This window comes from Salvelinus sp. IW2-2015, linkage group LG35 (genome assembly GCF_002910315.2).
Source record: "Salvelinus sp. IW2-2015 linkage group LG35, ASM291031v2, whole genome shotgun sequence".
Taxonomy (NCBI): domain Eukaryota; kingdom Metazoa; phylum Chordata; class Actinopteri; order Salmoniformes; family Salmonidae; genus Salvelinus; species Salvelinus sp. IW2-2015.
The window spans coordinates 19,188,089-19,213,964 of record NC_036874.1 but is presented as its reverse complement, the minus strand read 5'-3'; the positions used below and the strand labels follow the sequence as shown (position 1 = coordinate 19,213,964).

General features: G+C 44.8%; 1 protein-coding gene across 1 annotated transcript in view; it reads right to left on the bottom strand.

Moving 5' to 3' along the window:
• The window catches only part of LOC111959008 (2-oxoisovalerate dehydrogenase subunit beta, mitochondrial), an 88,577-nt gene that overhangs the window by 40,308 nt on the left and 22,393 nt on the right, over positions 1–25,876 (bottom strand). Inside the window, exons 5-8 of the mRNA XM_023980404.2 lie at positions 24,068–24,223; positions 22,905–23,013; positions 15,296–15,393; positions 13,776–13,886 (exon numbers count right to left, since the gene is read on the bottom strand). Coding sequence (XP_023836172.1) covers positions 13,776–13,886; positions 15,296–15,393; positions 22,905–23,013; positions 24,068–24,223 — 474 coding nt within the window. The remainder of the gene's footprint in view (positions 1–13,775; positions 13,887–15,295; positions 15,394–22,904; positions 23,014–24,067; positions 24,224–25,876) is intronic.

Below are 25,876 nucleotides of genomic sequence, written 5' to 3'. Positions count from 1 at the left end.
GTAAATTCAATGAATAAATATTTTACATAAAATGACTACATGTAAAGGCCTATTATCACATTGAATTATACTCAAAAAATAAAAGGTAGGTTGATTATTTCTCCTTTTATTTAGAACCTTTGCGCAAATTTTCAATTAAGCATGTAACAAGATATAAAATATGGATGTATAAAATCTAAAAAGGTAAATAGAAAACACTTCAACTATAGTTGCAAACATAAATAAATACGTATTTATTTAGGGGCCTTGCCTGTTTTGCATGTTATTTTGGCATTAAAAAGTGTCACATATGAATTTGCATTTGGTACCTTCGGTCGAGTGTTTGCACCAACTCATGAAACCCACGTTTCTCGACCGTGTAAATTGGGGCCATGTCTTTGCATATGTAAGTTGTAACGGCAGCTGTTTTCTCCTTCCGTCTTCATGATTCTTTGCCATATGGTGTGCCGCGGGCAAAAGCCTCTTGCAACGTCTGAGTCGGGGGTTTGTTTTGAGCACTCGACTGTACTTTTTGGGGTCTCAATCGTAGACTCTCTCCGTACTGTTTCACATGATTCTTGCGTAGGTGGTAAAAGAGGTCAGTGGTGTTTGAGCCTGTTGTTGGGACCGGCCTGCTGCATATTTTACAAAGGACGGTTTTCTGGTCCGTGTCAGACTTTTCATACCCAAACCACGTCCTTGCGACCGAAGTAGCCCCTATTTTAGGTACGAGCTCCATGTCTCCGTGCTCTGTGTCACGTTCACTCTCTTCCACGTTTGTGTGTGTTGCAAATTTCCTTCCACATGCAAAGCGTTATCCAAATATTGCCGTAAAGAGTGTGATTTGCGACAACAAAATAAACGATACAGTATAATACGTTTTTCTATCGTCACACGATATATATCGTCATATTGCCCCAGCCCTAGTGCTAACCTGAGGGAAATTCTGCCCATTGATGTTCTGATTAATTTGAGTTGAAAATAATAAATACAAAAGTATATGGACACCCCTTGAAATTAGTGGATACGGCTATTTCAGCCACACCGATGCAGACAGGTGTATAACATCGAGGAAACAAGCATGCAATCTCCATAGACAAACATTGGCAGTAGAATGGCCTTACTGAAGAGATCAGTGACTTCCAACGTGGCACCGCCATCGGACGCCATATTAACAACTCAGTTCGTCAAATTTCTACACACAAGCTCAGAACGGGAATGCCGAGTGCTGAAGAGCGTGAAAATTGTCTGTCCTCGGTTGCAACACTCACTACTGAGTTCCAAACTGCCCCTGGAAGCAATGTCACCGCAATAACTGTTCATCGGGAGCTTCGTGAAATTGGTTTCCGTGTCCGAGAAACCGCACACAAGCCTATGATCACCATGCGCAATGCCAAGTGTCGACTGGAGTGGTGTAAAGTTCGCCGCCATTGGACTCTGGAGCAGGGGAAATGCGTTCTCTGAAATGATGAATCATGCTTCACCATCTAGCAGTCAGACGCCACTTTGTATAATGTTTTCATACCCTGCATTGCTCGTCTCATATGTATATACTGTACTCTATATCATCTACTGCATCTTGCCTATGCTGTTCGGGCATCACTCATTCATATATTTTTATGTACATATTCATATTCATTCCTTTACACGTGTGTGTATAAGGTAGTTGTTGTGAAATTGTTAGGTTATATTACTTGTTAGATATTACTGCATGGTCAGAACTAGAAGCACAAGCATTTCGCTACACTCACATTAACATCTGCTAACCATGTGTATAGTGTCAACTGTAAAGTTTGGCCCCTTAGTTCCAGTGAAGGGAAATCTTAACGCTACAGCATACAATGACATTTTAAACAATTCTGTGCTTCCAACTTTGTGGCAATATTTGGGGGAAGGCCCTTTCCTGTTTCAGCATGACAATACCCCCATGCACAAAGCGAGGTCCATACAGAAATGGTTTGTCGAGATTGGTGGGAAAGAACTTGACTGGCTTGCACAGGGCCCAGTACTCAACCCCATAGAACACCTTTGGGATGAATTGGACCACAGTCTGCGAGTCAGGCCTAACGCCAGTGCCAAACCTCACTAATGCTCTTGTGGCTAAATGGAATCAAGTCCCGCAGCAATGTTCCAACATCTAGTGGAAAGCCTTCCCAGAAGAGTGGAGGCTGTTATAGCTGCAAAAGGGGGGACCAACTCCAAATTAATGCCCATGATTTTGGAATGAGACGTTCGACGAGCAGGTGTCCACATACTTTGGGTCATGTAGTGTAGATTTGTTTCATTGTGGGGTATTTACTGAAAGATTGACTTATTAAGCAAAAATTACGAGGTCATGGTTTGGAAGTTTGAAACGAACCACAGCAGCGTGGCGATTTCTTGTTTACCTCACCATCATAATATGTTTTCCTTCTAAACTGTCAAAAAAATCAGTTGTACAAACATGATGCAATGCAAATAGCCTGGTTAGTCATTTCATTACTTGTTCAGGAGTCTAATGGCTTGGGGGTAAAAGCTGTTGAGAAGCATTTTTGTCCTAGACTTGGTGCTCCGGTACCGCTTAACATGCGGTAGCAGAGAGAACAGTCTGTGGCTGGGGTCTTTGACAATTTTTAGGGCCTTCCTCTGACACCGCCTGGTAGAGGTCCTGGATGGCAGGCAGCTTAGCCCCAGTGATGTACTGGGCTGTCCGCACTACCCTCTGTAGTGCCTTGCGGTCAGAGGCCGAGCAGTTGCCGTACCAGGCAGTGATGCAACCAGTCAAGATGCTCTCCATGGTGCAGCTGTAGAAACGTTTTGAGGATCTGAGGACCCATGCCAAATCTTTTCAGTCTCCTGATAGGGAATAGGCATTGTAGTGCCCTCTTCACGACTGTCTTGGAGTGTTTGGTCCATTCTAGTTTGTTGGTGATGTGGACACCAAGGAACTTGAAGCTCTCAACCTGCTCCACTACAGCCTCGTCGATGAGAATGGGGACGTGCTCGGTCCTCCTTTACCTATAGTCCACAATCACCTCCTTTGTCTTGATTACGTTGAGTGATAGGTTGTTATTCTGGCATCACCCAGCCAGGTCTCTGACCTCCTCCCTATACGCTGTCTCGTCGTTGATCAGGCCTACCACTGTTGTGTCATTGGCAAACTTAATGATGGTGTTGGAGTCGTGGCTGGCTGTGCAGTCATGAGTGAACAGGGAGCACAGGAGGGGACTGAGCACGCACCCCTGAGGGGCCCCTGTGTTGAGGATCAGTGTGGCAGATGTGTTGCTACCTACCCTCACCACCTGGGGGCGTCCCGTCAGGAAGTCCAGGATCCAGTTGCAGAGGGAGGTGTTTAGTTAAGTGGATAATGGTGTTAATGTGAGCCATGACCAGCCTTTCAAAGCACTTCATGGCTACGGATGTGAGTGCTACGGGTCTGTAGTCATTTAGGCAGGTTACCTTAGTGCTCTTGGGCACAGGACTGCTTGAAGCATGTTGGTTTTACAGACTCAATCAGGGACATGTTGAAAATGCCAGTGAAGACACCTGCCAATTGGTCAGCACATGCCCGGAGCACAGGTCCTGGTAATCCGTCTGGCCCAGCGGCCTTGTGAATGTTGACCTGGTTAAAGGTCTTACTCACATCGGCTGCAGAGAGCGTGATCACACAGTCGTCCGGAACAGCTGATGCTCTCATGCATGCATGCCTCAGTGTTGCATGCATCAAAGCGATGCATAGGTAGGCCCTTGTCACTGGGCAGCACGCGGCTGTGCTTCCCTTTGTGGCCTATAATAGGTCCTGCCACATCCGACGAGCATCGGAGCCAGTGTAGTACGATTCAATCTTAGTCCTGTATTGACGCTTTGCCTGTTTGATGGTTCGTCGGAGGGCAAAGCAGGATTTTTTATAAGCTTTCGGGTTAGAGTCCTGCACCTTGAAAGCGGCAGCTCTACCATTTAGCTCAGCGTGAATGTTGCCTGTAATCCATGGCTTCTGGTTGGGGTATGTACGTACAGTCACTGTGGGGACTACGTCCTCGATGCACTTATTGATAAAGCCAGTGACTGATGTGGTGTACTCCTCAATGCATTCGGAAGAATCCCGGAACATATTCCAGTCTGTGCTAGCATAACAGTCCTGTAGTTTAACATCTGCTTCATCTGACCACTTTTTTAATAGACTGAGTCACTGGTGCTTCCTTCATAAATGTTTGCTTATAAGCAGGAATCAGAAGGATAGAATTATGGTCAGATTTGCCAGAACGCGGTCAGTGAATAATTAAAATGCCTTTAAATGCAGGCCACCATCCACATCGATGGGGCTTCAGTGGAGCAGGTAGACAGCTTCAAGTTCCTTGGTGTCCAAATCACTAAAGACTTAAAATGGTCCAAACACACATGCACAGTCGTGCACAGCGACAGTGCCTCTTTCCCCTCAGGAGGTTGAAAAGGTTGATTATTGCATTGTTGGGTTTAGAGTTTGCATAAAGGCATTTCACTGTACTTGTGCATGTGACTTTAAAAGCCCATTTTGAAACACAACACAAGTAAAACAGTCAAAGTACAAATGTATTCAAACGTTTTTTTAAAGTACGACCAAAAAAACTACAGTACCACTACACCCACAGCCATAGACTGAGGAAAAGTCTGTTACTTGTGACATTGTATCCAAAACACTCCATCAAACCTAAAAAAGTGTTTGCATTTCACATTGCTTCCATCCCAGTTCATGACAAACAAAGTCTGAACCCTCCGTTCCACTGCCGGTACAGTATATTTGCTAGATTTCTTTGAGTAAGACAGCACTTAGTGGGCGAGGTGGGCCAGATTGGTAAGTGCTAAGTCTTATCTAAAGCAAGTGAACAAGCTCTAGAGCTCCCCATACAGTCAGCAGCCCCACTTCCCAGAAACACAGTCTTGGAGAAAAGGCCACGCTGCCGATATTGCATCCATGTCCCTCCGTTCTCGTACCGTCATCTATTTCTCTCTCACTGGCTCTGACGCTAGACACATCTTCATTTAGCAGAGAGATCAGTGGGTGCAAACACACAAATTTAGTTAGATGACTCTTGCCTCTTATGGGTTCGGCCAATGGGTTGCGTCACCTCGAGGGACGAGGCCCAACACTTTGAGTCAGTCTAACTGAAGGAAACACACAATTCTATTAAAAGGAACCGATTTTTACAGGAAGTATACACATTAAAATCAACACAGGTGCATTATGACCTTTTCACACCATCGTACCAAAAAGGGTAGGCCCATACTCGTGTCACCAGCGGACCCGTAGGCAGACAGACCTCTCCACTGTGCATTAGGGATAACGTATACAAGTCTATGTGAGGGATGTGCTAAAATGTCAATTCTAGGCCGATACTGATTTAAGTGATATTTTCTTGGTCACGATTTGGCCAAAAATCATACCAAGAGTCTTCCATTCACTGCTACAACTAAATCAATTAACAAATGGAATGACTGTATATTATCCATAGTGGGTTAGCATCAGTTTCTGTAGTGACAATCACACCTTTCATATCCACGCCTTTAAGTACCCACGCAACCCTGGGGCTTTTAAAATAAAAAAACATTTCCACTCCCTGTGAACTTTGAATAAACGAATGAAACAGCCAGCCAGCACCTGCCACACTATACCACCTGCCAACACATCTGTGTTACCATGGCAAGTGTTAGCCTTCAGTGTGAAGTGCAGACTGCCGGGAACACCAGCCCCTCGGGTAACCAAGTTCAGCAAACATGCTATGCCCACACCACTCACTCAGAGCAGACAGGGAGAACATGTCACTGGCCGTTTCATGTTTACACATCCTTTTCCACTTGTCAAATAGGACACGCCAGCAGCTATCTGTGGCAGTAGTGCTCTGATGTAGCAGAAGGATAAAGTAGAGGAGTTCCCTTCATGTCAGAGTCAGAGTGGTCTGTTTAGTCTTCGCACTCCTTTACTTTTTGCTCCGTTACAGTGGGTGTTCTGGCTTTTCTTTGGCAAAGTCGCACATATTTCTGGAGAGGAGGAAGGAGAAGTGAGCACACACACACACATTTCCAGGGGTCATTAAGGGACACCATATGATGTGGCATGTGTGCCGAGGCTGGGGAAATGGGAACGGTGTGTTTTATGGGAGCAGATAGGACTTGCAGATTCCCAAACCAGAACGGACTTGCTGCCTGCGAGGCGGACAAACGCCAAAGCGAAGAAATATTGTGTGCGATGACAATAGCAATGTTGAGAGAGGGGAGAGTACGCAAGTGAGGTCAAGAGAGGTAAAAGTATTAAAGTAAAAAGGGGATATCGATGACCAAGAGAGAGTTAACAGACCATGACCAAGTGTGAGGAGAGATGGGAGACAGGGAGATATCTAAAATAGCATTTCTCAGCCGTGACCTAAGGGACATGCTATCTTATTATAGTGTCAGCTCCATGGCCCTCTGCTGTGAGATCAATCCCAGGTGAAATAAGCTAATCTTGACAGTTCATAGTGGAACGTATTTCATCAGTGCCTTGGTGACCTTAAAATGAGCCTGAGAATAAGTTTTTAAAACATCTTCAAACCCACTGACTGAAGGCAATGAGGACACAATGAAATGAAACAGTACATGAGCTCTGCCGTCCGGATACTAAAGGACAGTACAGTGCATGAACCCTCCAGATGCCTACCACACGGACCTGGGTACAAAACGCCTTTACAAGTCTCACTGCAAAATCAAAAACACCTAAATTCACCGTGAATTGTCTCAAATGCATTTTATAGCGGACATGGGCGCATGGATTTTGGAACCTCAAAGCATGAGACCGAGCCACATCTTGATCACGTTAGCCCGTTTCTTTGCTTTGGAAAGACCCAGTCTGGAAGGGTATTGTGTGTCATGGGAGGTCGAAGCAGTCAAAATAGCTATTTTGGAGAGAGCTGAAGCTATGGGTGGAAAGTAATAAGAGCTTCATTGTAGGGAGAGGGCCTAAGGTCTTCCAGGACCCAGGCCTTTTTGGCTGACGGGTCTGGTTTGTGCGGCATGGGAAGTGCCATCTCCAATCACCGCTAACTGAGCCACCGCTTTATTACTGACTGCACTCCCTCAACAAACGGTTTCACACTGGCCAGATCGGAGTCTGACCGGGACTGGAAAATGCCTCTGAATCACTGACTAGGCACTAATACGAACCTGGACTAGTATTGAATATGAAGGAGCCGTACAATGCGGTAGAAATGTCTGATCAAAATTTGATTGTACAAGAGCCAGCTCAAGAGCCCTTAAGATGTAAGCCACTGAAAACAACAACAGACTGAAGGTCTGTCAAAGAGGATGATATGGGTTTTTATATAAATTACCACACTGGCTTTTGACCCAGGAGCAAGAGAGAGGGAGACTTTCCACATTATATCATTTGAGCCTGTGGGTCTGGCAGGGCCAAACCAGCCATTTTGTTTATCCCTTAAATGAACGACTATTACATTTACTGGACTGCCGCAGACAGCGGCACAAAATACAGTTTTTCCCTCCATTTCTACAGCAATTTCTGTCTATTCCCTTTGTCAACAAGAGACTTGACTGTATATTTAGATCCCTGTGTCGCCGCCCGGTTACCACCGGGGTGGATGGCTCCGGATGGAGGGAACAGGAAACCCAGAGCTATCGTGTTAATGATCACATGTACTAAGAGACACACATCTATAAAGACCCACCAGGATCAAACAGATAAGAACTGATTGAACTGACTCATATGGACATCATGGACAATCTGGGCATGGATGTCCGCTGTTCAAAGACGCTGAGGAGAGACGCAGGAGCCGACTGTGACTCATAGATTTATATGAAGTCCTAATTGAACTCCAGTGTTCGGATGTGCGTCCATGGACTCAACAAGCTGAGCGTGTGTGTACACACACACACACACACACCACACACACAACACACACACAACCACACCACACACACACACACACAACACACACACACACACACACACAACACCACAACACACACAACATCTGCCTGCTCATGAGCCATCAACCCATTTAATGCAAGGCGATGTTAGCGCACGTTAGGTAATTCCTAGAAACGGGAGATCAAGCGAACAACCACTGAATTAAAAAGCAGACTGAATTCTTTCTGACATGTACTTGAGGCCAAGAATAGCACTGACAGTCGAAATCAACGGATCGGAGAATAATACTATTTACTAGCCTCTGATGGCGACAATTGTGCCAGTTTTTTTTTCTTTCCTCATGTCAGCATATAGACTGGCACATAATGAATCCTAGAAATTCTCAATGGAGTCGGAGAAAGCCAACTCCGATGGAACAGGATAAAGATTGAGGTTACAATGCTCTGTGAGTTATTCCTCTGAGCAATCGTTTGATGAAATGTCACATCGCCCCTTTCGTAGCAAAAGATCTAAGGCTCTGAGGCCAGAGAGGGCTGTGTGACTTGGGTAATTCTGGCCACAGTCGTCCTCTGTAAATCCAAAATAGCTGGTGAGTCAGAGGGCTCGGCGGGAGGGTGAGTCAAGAGAAGGAAAGAAGAGGTTTGTGACAACTCTGCCGCCGGCTGACCGGCCCTACATGTGTAGGACTTGTTTCAATAAAATGCCAAATGTAAATTAATGTGGAAATTCCTGCAATAGCTGCCTTGTGTGAATGCCCCTGTGTCTGAAAAAGGCTCAGCATCAGCAGTAGTTCTAGCCACAGAGCCAGGGCAGGCGGGCAGGGAGCACCCAGGGCTTGCCCTCAGTCAGTCAGTCAGGGTGACCAGGGGCACCAAGGTTTGACCTCACTCTCCACCTAACCTTTGAATATTAGGCCTACTTCAGGATTGGAAGTGGAGGATTCCGGGTAGTCAGAGGGGCGACAGACAGAGTAGCGTAAGCACACATAAAGGGGTCTGGTTCACATTAGAGATTAAGCAGGGACTTGGACTAGATTGCATTTTTAGGTAGGATGAATGATCATTTAATTTCATAGACATATTCCTGGACAGCAGTTCATTTGATTTAAAAAGGTTCCACTCACACTCAATAGTTCTGGGCTGGTGTCTGAAATCCCAGTTACGTCAATGCTAATGAAATAACATTTTTAGTTCTCGGTTACTCTTGGATTTATTCAATATGGGTTAGTGAAACCAACCATAAAAGGGAACCATTTTCCCCATCATCAGGCAGCTATGCCCCATAAATTGCTGTGCAATGTGAGTACAATCAATCTAGCTCTTCAAATGCAGATATGGAAAGGTAGGCTAGTTTCAAAGGCGACCTTCATGTGCTATACATTGTAGCACCTAAGGGGACCTACACTGGTAAAAACCTCTAATTCAACCGCTCAGCAGCCAGCACTTCCCAACTAAGACGACAGGAGTATTTCACACAAGAAATCCATTATGGCACTCAGTGGATGAATACTTGTGTCTAGTCTTCACACACACACACACACCACCCCCCATTGCAGAGGCAGACCATTGGCCACAGGTGGGAAAATAAAGTATGCACTCAGTCAGGGCAGACCATTTGAAATGATGATACTGAAACATGGGGCATTTGGTTTTCTGTGCGTTGTGACCCAAACAGGCACTGCTAAGACAGACACATTTTTAAAAACCACAGTACTTCAGCATAGCCATTTCTGGGTAACCGAACCCATTTCCACGTCCACTAACCCACCTTTCGTGCATAAAAGGAGCCAAAATTCGAGTTCATGTCAGGGTTGTTTTCATTAGCTGGCCCCACTGTCTGAAAACATAAAAGGGATTCTCTGCTTTCACTTTGAGAGGAATCAGTAGTCTTACGTAAGCTTCTTTTCTTTTTAAACAGACACCCGCATTTGTTCCTCATTTAAAATCTGGACCATGAAGTTCTTTATGCTTCAGATTTATTAAAAGATAAAACAAAATATTTTAACGTTGCATTCATGGCAAATCGGGTACAAAGAACATGGCGATTATTTAGCCTGTGGTTAATTCATCCTCTCGAGTTAATTGCGTGATTAAAAGGTTCTCTACTCATCCACAACCGCCAAATAATGCCACATGGGGCATATAGGGCAACACACAGAGACTGCTGCACAACAACACATTCCCTGGCAGTGTTGTCGGCTTTTGAATTTCACGGCTATAGGACTGAGTGAGGACATAATGCCTTACCAAGAGAAAACAGAGACATACGTAATAAGAGAATGAGGAGATAAGGGGGCTACAAACTAACACGGAAATGGGGAATTAAAAAAGGTATGAGGATGGATAATCCACAACATGTTTAGCTGAAGGAGAGGAGAGAAGAGAAAACAGTGGAGAGGAAGACAAGTGTTGTTGGCAAGGTGAAGACGGAGGCCTTGCCCCCGAGAACCATAAGCGGTGTATAAACACACTATTCAATTTCATACAGCCGGTTTAACGGGGCGGCCGTTGCTGAAAATCACCCCGTTTATTTGAGAAAATAGTCTCTGAACAAACGGCCCATAACAGACTGTTGCTGACTTCATTTGAAGCGTCCCCGTGCCAAGACAATAACAAAATATGCCATCGATTCCAATTGGCCTCACTATTAAATTACTGGCCTGCGACCACAATTTTGATCTTGTGCCTTAACTGTCAGTTATAAGATTTAATTGGCAGCGGCAGGCCTCGCAGAGCTTACCAACTGTGTCATGTGCTGCACCAGAGGGACTTTAAAATTGCATGATAAAACAGACAATATAAAAATCCTGCCGGCACTTTTGCCAGAGTGCCGTGTCCCCAGCAGTTTGCCACGTTCACAACAAAACAGTATGTGGCGGCGCGTGTGAAGTGGACCATTTAAAATGCGTGGCATTGGCACATCTCGGGAGGTGACAAAATACAGTGCCTTCAGAAAGTATTCGTACCTCTTGACTTATTCCACGTTTTGTTGTGTTACAGCCTGAATTCAACATGTATTATATATATTTATTTCTCACCCATCTGCTGGTGAAGTCATCTCCCAGTGTCTGGTGGAAAGCAGACTGAGCCAGGTTTTCCTCTAAGATTTTGCCAGTGCTTAGCTCTATTCCGTAAAAATTTTGCCTGAAAAACTCCCCAGTCCTTAACGATTACAAGCATACCCATAACATGATGCAGCCACCACTATACTTGAAAATATGGAGAGAGGTACTCAGTAATGTATTATATTGAATTTGCCCCAAACATAACACTTTGTATTCAGGACAAAAGTAAAAAATGTGGCAACGCAATTCAGTTTAAGTGCCTTGTTGCAAACAGGCTGCATGTTCTGGAATATTTTTATTCTGTACAGGCATTCTTTTCACTTTGTTAATTAGGTTAGCATTGTGGAGTAACTACAATGTTGTTGATCCATCCTCAGTTTTCTCCTATCACAGCCATTCAACTCTAACTGTTTTAAAGTCACCATTGAAATCCCTGAGCGGTTTCCTTCCTTTCCAGCAACTGAGTTAGGAAGGACGCCTGTATCTTTGTAGTGACTGGGTGTATTGATACACCATCCAAAGTGTAATTAATAACTCAAAGGGATATTCAATGTCTGCTTTTTATTTTTACCCATCTACCAACAGGTGCCCTTCTTTGCAAGGCATTGGAAAACCTCCCTGGTCTTTGTAGTTGAATCTGTGTGGTTGAATTTGAAATCCACTGCTCCAGCCACCCAAGACACAGACCAAATCGGGAACCAACAGGACCCTAAACCGCTTCTAACCCCAAGCCATAATACTAATCAATAGCTGCACAGACTATCTGCATTGACCTCTTTGCACTAACTCTTTTGACTCATCACATATGATGCTGCTACCAGCGTTTATTATCTATCCTGTTGCCAAGTCACTTTACCTCTACCTACACTACCGTTCAAAAGTTTGGGGTCTCTTCGAAATGTCCTTGTTTTTGAAAGAAAAGCAAAGAAAATTATCCATTAAAATATCAAATTGATCAGAAATACAGTGTAGACATCGTTAAATGTTGTAAATGACTATTACAGGGGCTGAGTCACTGGCTTACTGGTGCTCTTTCATGCCGTCCCTAGGAGGGGTGCGTCACTTGAGTGGGTTGAGTCACTGACGTGATCTTCCTGTCTGGGTTAGCGCCCCCCTTGGGTTGTGCCGTGGCGGAGATCTTTGTGGCTATACTCGGTCTTGTCTCAGGATGGTAAGTTGGTGGTTGAAGATATCCCTCTAGTGGTGTGGGGTCTGTGCTTTGGCAAAGTGGGTGGGGTTATATCCTTCCTGTTTGGCCCTGTCCGGTGGTATCACGGATGGGGCCAGAGTGTCTCCTGACCCTCCTGTCTCAGCCTCCAGTATCTATGCTGCAGTAGTTTATGTGTCGGGGCTAGGGTCAGTTTGTTATATCTGGATGACTTCTCCTGTCTTATCCGGTTGCCTGTGTGAATTTAAGTATGCTCTCCCTAATTCTCTCCCTCTCTCTTTCTTCTCGGAGGACCTGAGCCCTAGGACCATTCCTCAGGACTACCTGGCATGATGACTCCTTGCTGTCTCCAGTCCACCTGGCCGTGCTGCTGCTCCAGTTTCAACTGTTCTGCCTGGGGCTATGGAACCCTGACCTGTTCACCGGACGTGCTACCTGTCCCAGACCTGCTGTTTTCAACTCTCTAGAGACAGCAGGAGCGGTAGAGATACTCTTAATACGGCTATGAAAAGCCAACTGACATTTACTCCTGAGGTGCTGACTTGCTGCACCCTCGACAACTACTGTGATTATTATTATTTGACCATGCTGCGTCCATTTATGATCATTTGAACATCTTGGCCATGTTCTGTTATAATCTCCACCCGGCACAGCCAGAAGAGGACTGGCCACCCCTCATAGCCTGGTTCCTCTAGGTTTCTTCCTAGGTTTTGGCCTTTCTAGGGAGTTTTTCCTAGCCACCGTGCTTCTACACCTGCATTGCTTGCTGTTTGGGGTTTTACGCTGGGTTTCTGTACAGCACTTTGAGATATCAGCTGATGTAAGAAGGGCTATATAAGTGCATTTGATTTGATTATTGTAGCTGGAAACTGCAGATTTTTTATGGAATATCTACATAGCCGTACAGAGGACCATTATCAGCAACCATCACTCCTGTGTTCCAATAGCACGTTGTGTTAGCTAATCCAAGTTTATCACTTTAAAAGGCTAATTGATCATTAGAAAACCCTTTTGCAATTATGTTAGCACAGCTGAAAACTGTTGTTCTGATTAAAAAAGCAATAAAAGTGGCCTTCTTTAGACTAGTTGAGTATCTGGAGCATCAGCATTTGTAGGTTCGATTACAGGCTCAAAATGGCCAGAAACAAAAACTTCTGAAACTCGTCAGTCTATTCTTGTTCTGAGAAATATAGGCTATTCCATGCGAGAAATTGCCAAGAAACTTAAGATCTTGTACAACGCTGTGTATTACTCCCTTCGCAAAACAGCACAAACTGGCTCTAACCAGAATAGAAAGAGGAGTGGGAGGCCCCGGTGCACAACTGAGCAAGAGGACAAGTACATTAGAGTATCTAGTTTGAGAAACAGACGCCTCACAAGTCCTCAACTGGCAGCTTCATTAAATAGTACCCGCAAAACGCCAGTCTCAACGTCAACATTGAAGAGGCAACTCCGGGATGCTGGCCTTAAATTGGGAATTCATTTTTGTCTTCTTATGCCTTTAAGGGGAAAGCAATCTAAAAGTAATCAGATTACGTTACTGAGTTTGGGTAACCCAAAAGTTAAACTACTGCTAACAATCTTTGGACAGGTAACTAGTAACTAACGTATTACATTTAGAAAGTAACCTACCCAACCCTGAGTATGTGTGTGTGTACACAAATTATATAGCCTAGCATGCCTCTTACCTTGCAAACGGTCTCAGTGTCCCAAGGCAAGATGGTCTGTAGATCTATGAGTTCGCAGGACACACCCAGTTTCTCCTGAGCCATGTTGGCCACTTCCCTCAGCACATGGATCTGCAAGGCAGGAGTCAGCGATCAAGACCGTGTATTCCATTCTAATCCACAATGGATATTAGAACATTTTATAATACCATCAAGAACCCCTTTTAGAATCAGCAGAAAACCACTACACAGCACCCCTTATTAACTTTCAAGTCAGTTTGGACTAATGAAGGAAGTTGCTTGGATAGACTCCATGTTTATTGGCAGATTAGAACGCTGTATGTTTCCAGATAATGACTGCTGTGCCTGTGAATCATCGGCAATCTAACAGCAGGACATACTGGCTCCATCGTTGTTATCCCCAAGCTGTGCATCAGGGCTTTGAGTGTGTCTATGAATGTGTGTGAGGGTTAATGAACAAAATCTATTCATGTGTGTGTCTTGGGTGATAGTCATGAGTCAAAACCAGACAGCCAATTGATAAAAAATAAACACAGCAATCTAAGGACTTCTAATCCATTTAGACAAGATTCGACAAAAGGCATATTAAAATGATAAATATTCTGGTTTTAGTCAACCATGCTAGAGATAACTACTAATATACTGAATATTGCTAAAGCAACGACAGAGCCTAGAACTTGTGTCAAGATATGAACAGGTTTAAAGTGTGCAATAAAATGACATTTTACAATATAACAGTAGGACTAGCAAAATGAACCCCTCTGTTTCGCTCATTAGCAGGCCTTCACTGCAGGTTCCAGGCGCGGTTCCGACCGCTCCACTCGCTGGGAGTTGTTTTCTTTTCGCTCGTCCATGGAGGGCTGATGGATTACCGGAGTAATGGGGTGACATTTTAAAAAGCCCCGATTTCGACTACTTGGGTGTATTTTTCATCTTTGCAAAGTTGACGGCTTTGATGGAGTTGATTTCCCAGTCATTCCCGGCCCCCAGGCATAGACCCCCTCTGCTTTTCAGCTGTACCTACATTATTCTATTTCTCTTGGTGGGTTAAGCCCATTAAGTGGGCGAGCAGAATCTTTGTAAGAGGCAACGACACCAAGAGCGCTATAGAGACCATAATCCTCTCCTGAGGAAACTAAAATCAGGGGGACAGGAGTTGAAGACAACGGAAGGCCTTGTGTAGATGTGGACCGTTAACACCGTGGCGCAGCGTCGGTCCAACGGAGACGTCAGTGTAGACACGATAAACCACCGACCCCTGGTGAGAAAGCCCCTGTTGAGCGGCGTGGGCTTGTGATGGCGCTAGGAGTTCATCCACGGCTCGTCCCCGTCGGCTTAAAAAAATGTCAAAGACCGAAGACGTAACGCGGACGTCCCTACTCTGCCCGCCTCCAAACCCTAAACAATGACTTCTGGCTAAGGTCATGACTCATGCACGGTCATAAATAGATATATAGCTCCATCTCCTCTATGGCTCGAGTATGTAGAATCAACCCACGGCTCCTTCTTCCACGTCTCACCTGTGTTCCCCACGCGACCAGAGTGACGTCACTTCCTTCCTGTATAACCTCGGCCTGCGAAAGTGGGATGGTGTAGGCCTCTGTAGGGACCTGCTCCACTGCAAAACAAACAAAGAAAAAACAAACTCAACCTCTATCTCAATTGTTTCAAAACCTGTACTCTCATCTCCTCCCCTTCATCTGCACTGATTGTAAATGACTTGACAAGTGAAAACCCTATGGTGGAAGCTAATCTTGCAAATTCGTCCAGTGAAGGAGAATATCTTATACGTACGGCCAACATGACCTGATACACATATGCAACTACAGTACTACACACGACAGGAATATGATTGGGGGTCAATCCCGAACACACATGAATCACTCTGTTATGGCCAACTGTGGTCGCTCTGTCAAACGATGGTCCATAACCGCACGTAAAGCTCAATGATGGAGAGGATGACAAGGGAAATAACCGGCACACTCACAAATGAAAGCCTACAATCTGTGCTTCCAGTTAGGAACAAAGTCTCTGGCCCATTTGAGATGCTTTTTCCAGACCTCATCAATCACAAGGAGCCTTGTGTGCACCTCTCTATGGTCCTCTGTAGCTATGTTTGTAGAGCATGACGCTTGCAACACAAGGGTAGTGGGTTCGATTCCCGGGACGGCCAATAGATAAAATGTATGCACGCATGACTAAGTCGCTTTTGGATAACAACGTCTGCTGAATGGCAAATATTATTACCTTCATTATTAATTATTATAATAATAAATCTACGCACTAACAATACCCAGAACAGTCGGAATGACTTCCACCCATTCCCCCTCTAGAGGTCAAGAAACAGGCTGCCGACTTCTAGTTTCGGGCAGTCATTTCAAACGAGTGAAAAGAGCTACCTCTGGCAAGCCTTTTCCCAACCCAATCCTGAAGTCAGTGTGTGTGCTGGTACATGGTTCAAATGAATCATGGATTGAATGGGGCGTGAATGATCGATTCACCTTTCGGCCACATGGGACATTTATTTACAATGAAATGGCTTCCAGATGTAAGTGATGTCAGGGATGGGAGGGCTTTTATTTTGGTTAATCAGTATCTCTCAGAGCAAGTCATCTAATCATCAGGGTGATTCAGAAAGATGTGGAATTGGAAAAAGAAAAATGCACTCTTTCAAAATCAAAATAAACTCCAGTGACGGAATTTCAAACGATTTCTCTCTCTCGGGAACATCTTGAGACACTTATAATACGTAAGCACACAATAAGGTAAAATTCGTAGGTTTTTTCCAAAATCTACTAAATTAAGCTTACACAGAAAGCCACAACAAGCATCAAGTAAAACCCCTGCCACCATCGAACAAACCAGTGAACTGCTGGTGACTGGATTCAGCGATCTTTATATAGTGGAATTTCATCAACCTCCTCCGGTGTACATAGCTTCCCCGTTTCAGACCGTGAAACACCAGTCATTTTACAGTAGTTGTGACCAATCTTACTCAGGAAGACCAATATCAGGCGGTGATTGCCTTTTTCAGAATAAAGCACCCAATTCACTTAAAGGAAGTCCACTCAACAACCGTATAACAGTCTTCATAAAAAAATATTCTCTTAATATTGGCAGTCTGTCACTAACTAGCCTACACTTACAGTAGAAGTCGGAAGTTTACATACACCTTAGCAAAATACATTTAAACTCAGTTTTTCACAAATCCTGACATTTAATCTTAGGATTAAATCCCCTGTCTTAGGTCAGTTAGGATCACCACTTTATTTTAAGAATGTGAAATGTCAGAATAGTAGAGAGAATGATTTATTTCAGCTTTTATTTCTTTCATCACATTCCCAGTGGGTCAGAAGTTTACATACACTCAATTAGTATTTGGTAGCATTGCCTTTAAATTGTTTAACTTGGGTCAAATGTGTCGGGTAGCCCTCCACAAGCTTCCCACAATAAGTTGGGTGAATTTTGGCCCATTCCTCCTGACAGAGCTGGTGTAATTGAGTCAGGTTTGTAGGCCTCCTTGCTCGCACATGCTTTATCCAGTTCTGCCCACAAATTTTCAAAAGGATTGAGGTCAGGGCTTTGTGATGGCCACTCAAATACCTTGACTTTGTTGTCCTTAAACCATTTTGCCACAACTTTGGAAGTATGCTTGGGGTCATTGTCCATTTGGAAGACCCATTTGCGACCAAGCTTTAACTTCCTGACTGATGTCTTGAGATGTTGCTTCAATATATCCACATAATTTTCCTGCCTCATGATGCCAACTATTTTGTGAAGTGCACCAGTCCCTCCTGCAGCAAAGCACCCCCAGAACATGATGCTGCCACCCCCGTGCTTCACGGTTGGGACGGTGTTCTTCGGCTTGCAAGCCTCCCCCTTTTTCCTCCAAACATAACGATGGTCATTATGGCCAAAAAGTTCTATTTTTGTTTTTTCAGACTAGTGTACATTTCACCAAAAATTTACGATCTTTGTCTCCGTGTGCAGTTGCAAACTGTAGTCTGGCTTTTTTATGGCGGTTTTGGAGCAGTGGCTTCATCCTTGCAGAGCGGCCTTTCAGGTTACGTCGTTATAGGACTTGTTCTACTGTGGATATAGATACTTTTGTACCCGTTTCCTCCAGCATCTTCACAAGGTCCTTTACTGTTGTTCTGGGATTGATTTGCACTTTTCGCACCACTGAGCGGTATGACGGCTGCGTGGTCCCATGGTGTTTATACTTCGTACTATTGTTTGTACAGATGAACATGGTACCTTCACGTTTTGGAAATTGCTCTCAACGATGAACCAGACTTGTGGAGGTCTACAATTGTTTTTCTGAGGTCTTAGCTGATTTCTTTTGATTTTCCCATGATGTCAAGCAAAGAGGCACTGAGTTTGAAGGTAGGCCTTGAAATACTACATCCACAGGTACACCTTCAATTGACTCAAATTATGTCAATTAGCCTATCATAAGCTTCTAAAGCCATGACATCATTTTCTGGAATTTTCCTAGCTGTTTAAAGGCCCAGTCAACTTAGTGTATGTAAACTTCTGACCCACTGGAATTGTGATACAGTGAATTATAAGTTAAATAATTTGTCTGTAAACAATTGTTGGAAAAATTACTTGTGTCATGCACAAAGTAGATGTCCTAACCGACTTGCCAAAACTATAGTTTGTTAACAAGAATTTTGTGGAGTGGTTGAAAAAAAATAGTTTTAATGACTCCAACCCAAGTGTATGCAAACTTCCGACTTCAACTGTAACTACGGTCCTGATGAAGCCAGTTCTTGTGGTTCCATCCCCTCTGGCTGGTAAGAAAATAAAATGACTGCTTCAACGAAAAACATTACATGACCTCATCATCCAAACAAGCATCGCTCAGAGGGATTAGGACCCGGCACGAGGTAGTGCTTTCTGCGCTTTTCGGAAATTAAAGTAATTCCCTAACTGCTACCGGTTCTGAGAGCCCTGTGGGAAACAGACGAGCGATTGTTGGGGGGGAAGGAACAAAAGTAATTTCGCTATGGGAAACATAGGAGATATATTGAGAAGAGGAAAGGAGAGAAATATCCATTAGGTGGTATACCATGGAACTATTTCAGTCAGACAAGAGTGCGTCTTTCTCCTCACAGAAAACACACAGAATCTCTCCCTCTCTGACGTAGTTTGATTAAGTCTCACTGTGTCATAGACACTGTACACAATTTGGACCTGCATACCCCACTGTACTTCCAAGTAACTGGGTTTAGTCCATCTGAAAATGAAACAACAAACCCTACAGAAAGAAAGATTTAGGGTTTTGTTGAGGGATATAACTGGCGTTGCTTCATTCACATTTTGAGAGACTGAGACAGTAAGTGTCATGACTCATGATTTACTCTGCAGTCGGAAAAAAAAGGCTGCTCTTGACTTCCTGAGAAGCATCAAACACAATTTGACATCCAAAATAAAGATAAGGAGTGGAAAAATAAATGTGGCAACTGATTTTCTGTGCCAAGAACATTGCAAAACTGAAACATCATATCCTTGCAGGCCCTAAAGAGGTGGAATTCAATTTGATTGTTAAACCATATTACTGTGACTAACAGTTCACCTCACCATTTTACTGTCTGACTAGAGCTGGGTTTCCCAATAGGCTGCCCACGGGCCAAATTTGGCCCTTGGGTGATTTTATTTGGACCCCCCCAAGTTCTTTTCGCAAAAATTAAATATTTGTCTTTGGACATAAAGACTAAAATCACCAGGAAAATCAGTTATTTTAATTGAGGAAGTTCACTACTATTCCCACGCATAAATAGAGAGTGATCATATCGCAATGTAATCAAGGTTGGAAATTATTCTGTTTTTGTCAAATACTACATCTGTTTGGGATACTTGCGGTCAATACTGGCGGTCACGTTATAAATATCGTGTAGACATTATTTATAACTATGTTCTCGCTCTCCGACCATGGAGACCCCTGCACTTGAGGCAATAACACTTCAGACAAGCATAGAAATGGCAGAGGTGCAAAATGAGTCGACACTGCCACATATCCTATATTCTACAATTTGGAAGCATACACTCACGCTAACTTAATGACTACATCGTAAACTGCACATTGATGACAGCATAGCTATACGCATTTAGCAGAATGTTGCATAGTGTTCTGTATATATCAATGATGTCGCTCTTGCTGCTGGTGATTCTCTGATCCACCGCTATGCAGACGACACCATTCTGTATACATCTGGCCCTTCTTTGGACACTGTGTTAACAAACCTCCAGACGAGCTTCAATTCCATACAACACTCCTTCCGTGGCCTCCAACTGCTCTTAAAATGCAAGTAAAACTAAATGCATGCTCTTCAACCGATCGCTGCCCGCACCCCCCGCCCATCTAGCATCACTTCTCTGGACGGCTATGACTTAGAATATGTGGACAACTACAAATACTGCAAACTCTCCTTCCAGACTCACATTAAGCATCTCCAATCCAAAATTAAATCTAGAATTGGATTCCTACTTCACAACAAAGCCTCCTTCACTGATGCTGCTAAACATACCCTCGTAAAACTGACTATCCTACCGATCCTTGACTTAATTTACAAAATAGACCCCAACACTCTACTCAGCAAATTGGATGTAGTCTATCACAGTGCCATCCGTTTTGTCACCAAAGCCCCATATACTACCCAGCACTGAGACCTGTATGCTCTCGTTGGCTGGCCCTCGCTTCATTTCCATCGCCAAACCCACTGGCTCCAGGTCATCTATAAGTCTGCTAGGTAAAGCCCCGCCTTATCTCAGCTCACTGGTCACTATAGCAGCACCCACCCGTAGCACGCGCTCCAGCAGGTATATCTCACTGGTCATCCCCAAAGCCAACACCTCCTTTGGCCGCCTGTCCTTCCAGTTCTCTGCTGCCAATGACTGGAACGAATTGCAAAAGTCACTGAAGCTGGAGACTTATATCTCCCTCACTAACTTTAAGCATCAGCTGTCAGAGCAGCTTACCGATCATTGCACCTGTACACAGCACATCTGTAAATAGCCCATCCAACTACCTCATCCCCATATTGTTATTTATTTTTTGCTCCTTTGCACCCCAGTATCTCTACTTGCACATCTATCACTCCAGTGTTAATGCTAAATTGTAATTATTTCGTCACTATGGCCAATTTATTGCCTTACCTCCCTAATCTTACTACATTTGCACACACTGTATATAGATTTTTCTTTTTTCTATTGTGTTATTGACTGTACGTTTGTTTATCCCATGTGTAACTCTGTGTTGTTTGTGTCGCACTGGTTTGCTTTATCTTGGCCAGGTCGCAGTTGTAAATGAGAACTTGTTCTCAACTGGCCTACCTGGTTAAATAAAGGTGTGATAAAAAATACATTTTTTTAAAGTGTTACAAATTCCCTAACAGTGCCTCTTATCAGCACCTCACAACCCTTTCAAGTTGCACACTCCACTCCCCATCCAACCAGGAGTGGTGTCTGAAAGTCTATGGGTACCATACACTGACCTCTCAAACTCTCTGACCTCTCTGACCTGTCCCTGATTGGTTGCCAAGCAAGTAGCTAGGGCAGTTGCTAGGGGGCCGGACACCCTTCTGACTCCCCAGGTCTCACACTACACAGTCTCCTTCAAGCTCCTACACCTCAGCCCTGCCCAACACAACTGGACTCCTCCATATATCTCGGTGGACTTGTGGGATGGTGTGCGTGCACCAAGTGAGTTGCGTGACGTGTATACTGGTATTCATAGTTAGTCATATAACTACTGCCTATTGTGTGTTGCCTCTCTGTTTACTTTGTGACGTAATCTAGGATTGGGCTATGTCAACCTTTGTCCTATCGTGACTATGTACATGGTATACGATGGTATCGCTCCCTATTGCCCGCCTCAAATTATTTAATTTTTTTAAATAAATGTGTAACAAAAACTCAGCTAAAACCACCATTGGCCTATAGTGTGAAATCACATGCTACAACCGGACGAATCATGACGAAAGATAATATTGTTGAAAACCTGGGCAGAGGCTAAGTAAAGGGAAGTCTTTTCTGATATTAATTTCTGGTGGAGCTTCATCATGGAACCGGTTTGTTTGTTTGTTTCTGTCTGTGTCTGTGTGTCGTTGCATACCATGATGGAGCAAAGTGTGAGTCACACAGGCTGTCTTGCCATATTCATTCTGTGTGAACGCGACTACCAGTTGAGAGCTGCATGCTCTTACTACCAGACAGATCACTCCGCTAGGCAGTGTGTGGCGTGCATGTCATAAATAATCGACAAAATGAAGTAACAGCTTCGGGATATGTGTCCGTTTCGTCTGTTTTTTCATCAATTATGTAGATTGAAAATAGCATTATTACAATATTTATTTCACTGGCCCAAGTGGGCCACTGATGTAGATGATTGACTGGCCCGGATGGTCTCCAAAACTTCAGGCCAGCGGGCAGCCCTGTATGTAGAGCCCTGTATGGTAAAGGGAGATTTGATTAAACAGAGTTTAACACAATCCCAGAAGAGACGGAGGGAAAGACGGACATAAGGCTTGTTTGGACCGAGTGGTTTCAATACCTGATCAGAAAAATAATGTTCTGAGCATAATCACTTTCTAATGCCTTAATGAAAACAGTCTCTCAACAGTCAGCTTGAGTAGCTCACAACTTGATTTATTTGACTCTTATCACCCAAAGCTATCAATGTGTGGAACTTATAGGCTTTGTTGAGAGGGTTAATAAGAGTCCATTCAGTTGTGAAGGCCATCTATCCCTGCTCTAAAGGTCGAAAAAACGATGTAGGCCAGAGGCAGGCGCCCGAGGCCAGAGAGGACAGCCAACCAGAGGACAGGACACAGGCCAGGCCAGAGGCTGTCAGCAGTTTATGGCCCATTTCGACCAGCTGGTTCACACTTGCGATTGAATCTGGTGAACTCACTCACACTCAGTCCAGAGCCAAGCGGACAGGGCATAGTTTGCTTGCCGTTCTGCTCTCACACAAAAATAACAAGCCGTATGTCACCAAGGAGACGAAAAGGCTGACAAAAGGCCACTGAGAATGCTTGAGGAAACTGAGAATAGACGTGTTGTTGTTAACACACCTCGCCTACAAACACACATCGCCTGGGTCAGATTGGCTCCTTCACTCACCCGCTGCTCTGTAGAGGATCTTGGGCTCGAAGAATATGCAGGGGTTCTGATCTGCGATGCACGACAGCAGCAGTCCCTTACACTGGACCGGACCTCTGGGTATGACAACCTGGAGTGAAATACATAGATAGTACATTACCCTTTCACACTATCGTGCCAACCTGAGCTGTACTGCTCGGACATTTTCTTATAACGTTGTCCCTTTTTCAGCACGGTTCCAGCAACTATTAAGGGAGCGTTCCCAGGACAACAGTACAGCTTGCCTTGACTTAGTAGTGCAAATAGGGCGTTTCTGCACCAACACAGACCATACTATTCAACTGGTACGCAAACAAACGACCCAGATGATGTGCAATTGGGTGGAAAGCAGAAGCCGGCTTCCTCTATATCCGAGCTAGGCATTTGAGCCGTCTCGGACCACTTGCAGTGTTTATTACCTTGACCTTTGAAAAAGACAACGAAGGATGTTTACTGTACTGACAATGGCTGTAAAGCGCTAACTGGTGCTGTGGTGCTTGGCTGCGTCGGATAACTTTAGACTTTTATTCCTTTCGTGACGGTGTGGTGGGGTGAATCATATTTGACATTTTTTAGCACGCACTCGTTTCCCTCCGAGCGTACGTGCATTAAATGCCGGCTTAAATCACACACGCTCACAGATCAGCCGGTTGAACCCCAGGTGATCGCACAGGGTGCACAGTGAGTCAGGTATTTATTTGAGAGTCCATGTGCATAATTTCCCTTTCATTTCTGTGGATGTAAAGCACTATGCAGCAGCCGCCAGGGTTCGGAAATTAAGGGAGTGGGTGCATGAATAGGTCAATAGCAATTTGAGGTAGATTTTGTTCAACCCTCATCAAATCAACAATCCAAAACAGTCCAGTAGGTGTTTAAGCAAGGTACATACACAGAGATAGACTACACCAAAAATACGTGTGATAAGTGCGGCGCAGTGAAGCGAAGAGAGAGGTTGGCTAACTGATACGGGGAGAAAGATGTGTGTGCCTTCGATCATAAAGACAGGCTCAATTTAGGAAGGGGCAAGCAAGTGCAGAAGTAAATAGGTTATAAGGTGCTTTAAGAGTACCGAGTACAGGTGAGGTGGAGAAGTGAGTGAGTGGAGGATGGGATGGGGGGGGAGGCGATAGGGATGAGTGTCTAACCTTGATGCCTGGGCAGTGGGCGAAGAAGGCCTCTGGACTCTGGGAATGGTAGAGCGAGCCGTGGCCCACGCAGCCCCACGGCGCCCGGATGGTGAGGTTCCCGCAGTCAAATAGGTTGCCGGAGCGATAGCGGTACTTGGCTGCTTCGTTTACAATCTGAAGACAGACAGACCGAGAGGCATGAATAATAACATCACCACTCAGCAAGTTGGTCAGTCGGAGCTCGACATTCATAACAATACCTCAGTCTCCCACAACAGAAAGAGTACACATGATTGCGTAGGCTCGGCCCTAATTGATGGCGCTCTCCGTCACCTTCGGCTGCATGGCAAATGGCTCAGCAAAACACAAAAAGACAATGCCCGAGGACCAGTACGCCCTTCCCACCTAAGAGGGGCCAAACCTCTCCAACAGAAACCAGAGAATTGACTACAGAAATGTGTGTAAGGTACCAAACATGGCTGCAATAGTGTTATACTATATACAACTTAGCTTCAGAGTTCTATTCAGATGACATCTATATGGATGCCTGATCTCTATGGTTACTTGTAGTTGCTCAGAGTGACCTCTGTCGACACTGTATAAAATTGTCCTACCCAGCCCACCACCTCAGGTCATCACACATGGATGTGACCCACTTCCTAGAGGATGTTGGCTGGTTTGATGCGATATCTTAGTTTTACTACCTTTAGTTTAGTCTGCGGGTTGGTCAACAATTGATTTTTGAATAGATCTGGTAATAAATTTACATTTTACATTTAAGTCATTTAGCAGACGCTCTTATCCAGAGCGACTTACAAATTGGTGCATTCACCTTATGATATCCAGTGGGAACAACCACTTTACATAGTGCATCTAACTCTTTTAAGGGGGGGGGGGGGGTTAGAAGGATTACTTTATCCTATCCTAGGTATTCCTTAAAGAGGTGGGGTTTCAGGTGTCTCCGAAGGTGGATGACTCCGCTGACCTGCGTCGTGAGGAGTTTGTTCCACCATTGGGGTGCCAGAGCAGCGAACAGTTTTGACTGGGCTGAGCGGGAACTGTACTTCCTCAGAGGTAGGGAGGCGAGCAGGCCAGAGGTGGATGAACGCAGTGCCCTTGTTTGGGTGTAGGCCTGATCAGAGCCTGAAGGTACGGAGGTGCCGTTCCCTCACAGCTCCGTAGGCAAGCACCATGGTCTTGTAACGGATGCGAGCTTCAACTGGAAGCCAGTGGAGAGAGCGGAGGAGCGGGTGACGTGAGAGAACTTGGGAAAGTTGAACACCAGACGGGCTGCGGCGTTCTGGATGAGTTGTAGGGGTTTAATGGCACAGGCAGGGAGCCAGCCAACAGCGAGTTGCAGTAATCCAGACGGGAGATGACAAGTGCCTGGATTAGGACCTGCGCCGCTTCCTGCGTGAGGCAGGGTCGTACTCTGCGAATGTTGTAGAGCATGACCTACAGGAACGGTCACCGCCTTGATGTTAGTTGAGAACGACAGGGTGTTGTCAGGATCACGCCAAGGTTCTTAGCACTCTGGAGGAGGACACAATGAGTTGTCAACCGTGATGGCGAGATCATGGAACGGGCAGTCCTTCCCGGGAGGAAGAGCAGCTCCGTCTTGCCGAGGTTCAGCTTGAGGTGGTGATCCGTCATCCACACTGATATGTCTGCCAGACATGCAGAGATGCGATTCACCACCTGGTTATCAGAGGGGGGAAAGAGAAGAATTAATTGTGTGTCGTCTGCATAGCAATGATAGGAGAACCATGTGAGGATATGACAGAGCCAAGTGACTTGGTGTATGCGAGAATAGGAGAGGGCCTAGAA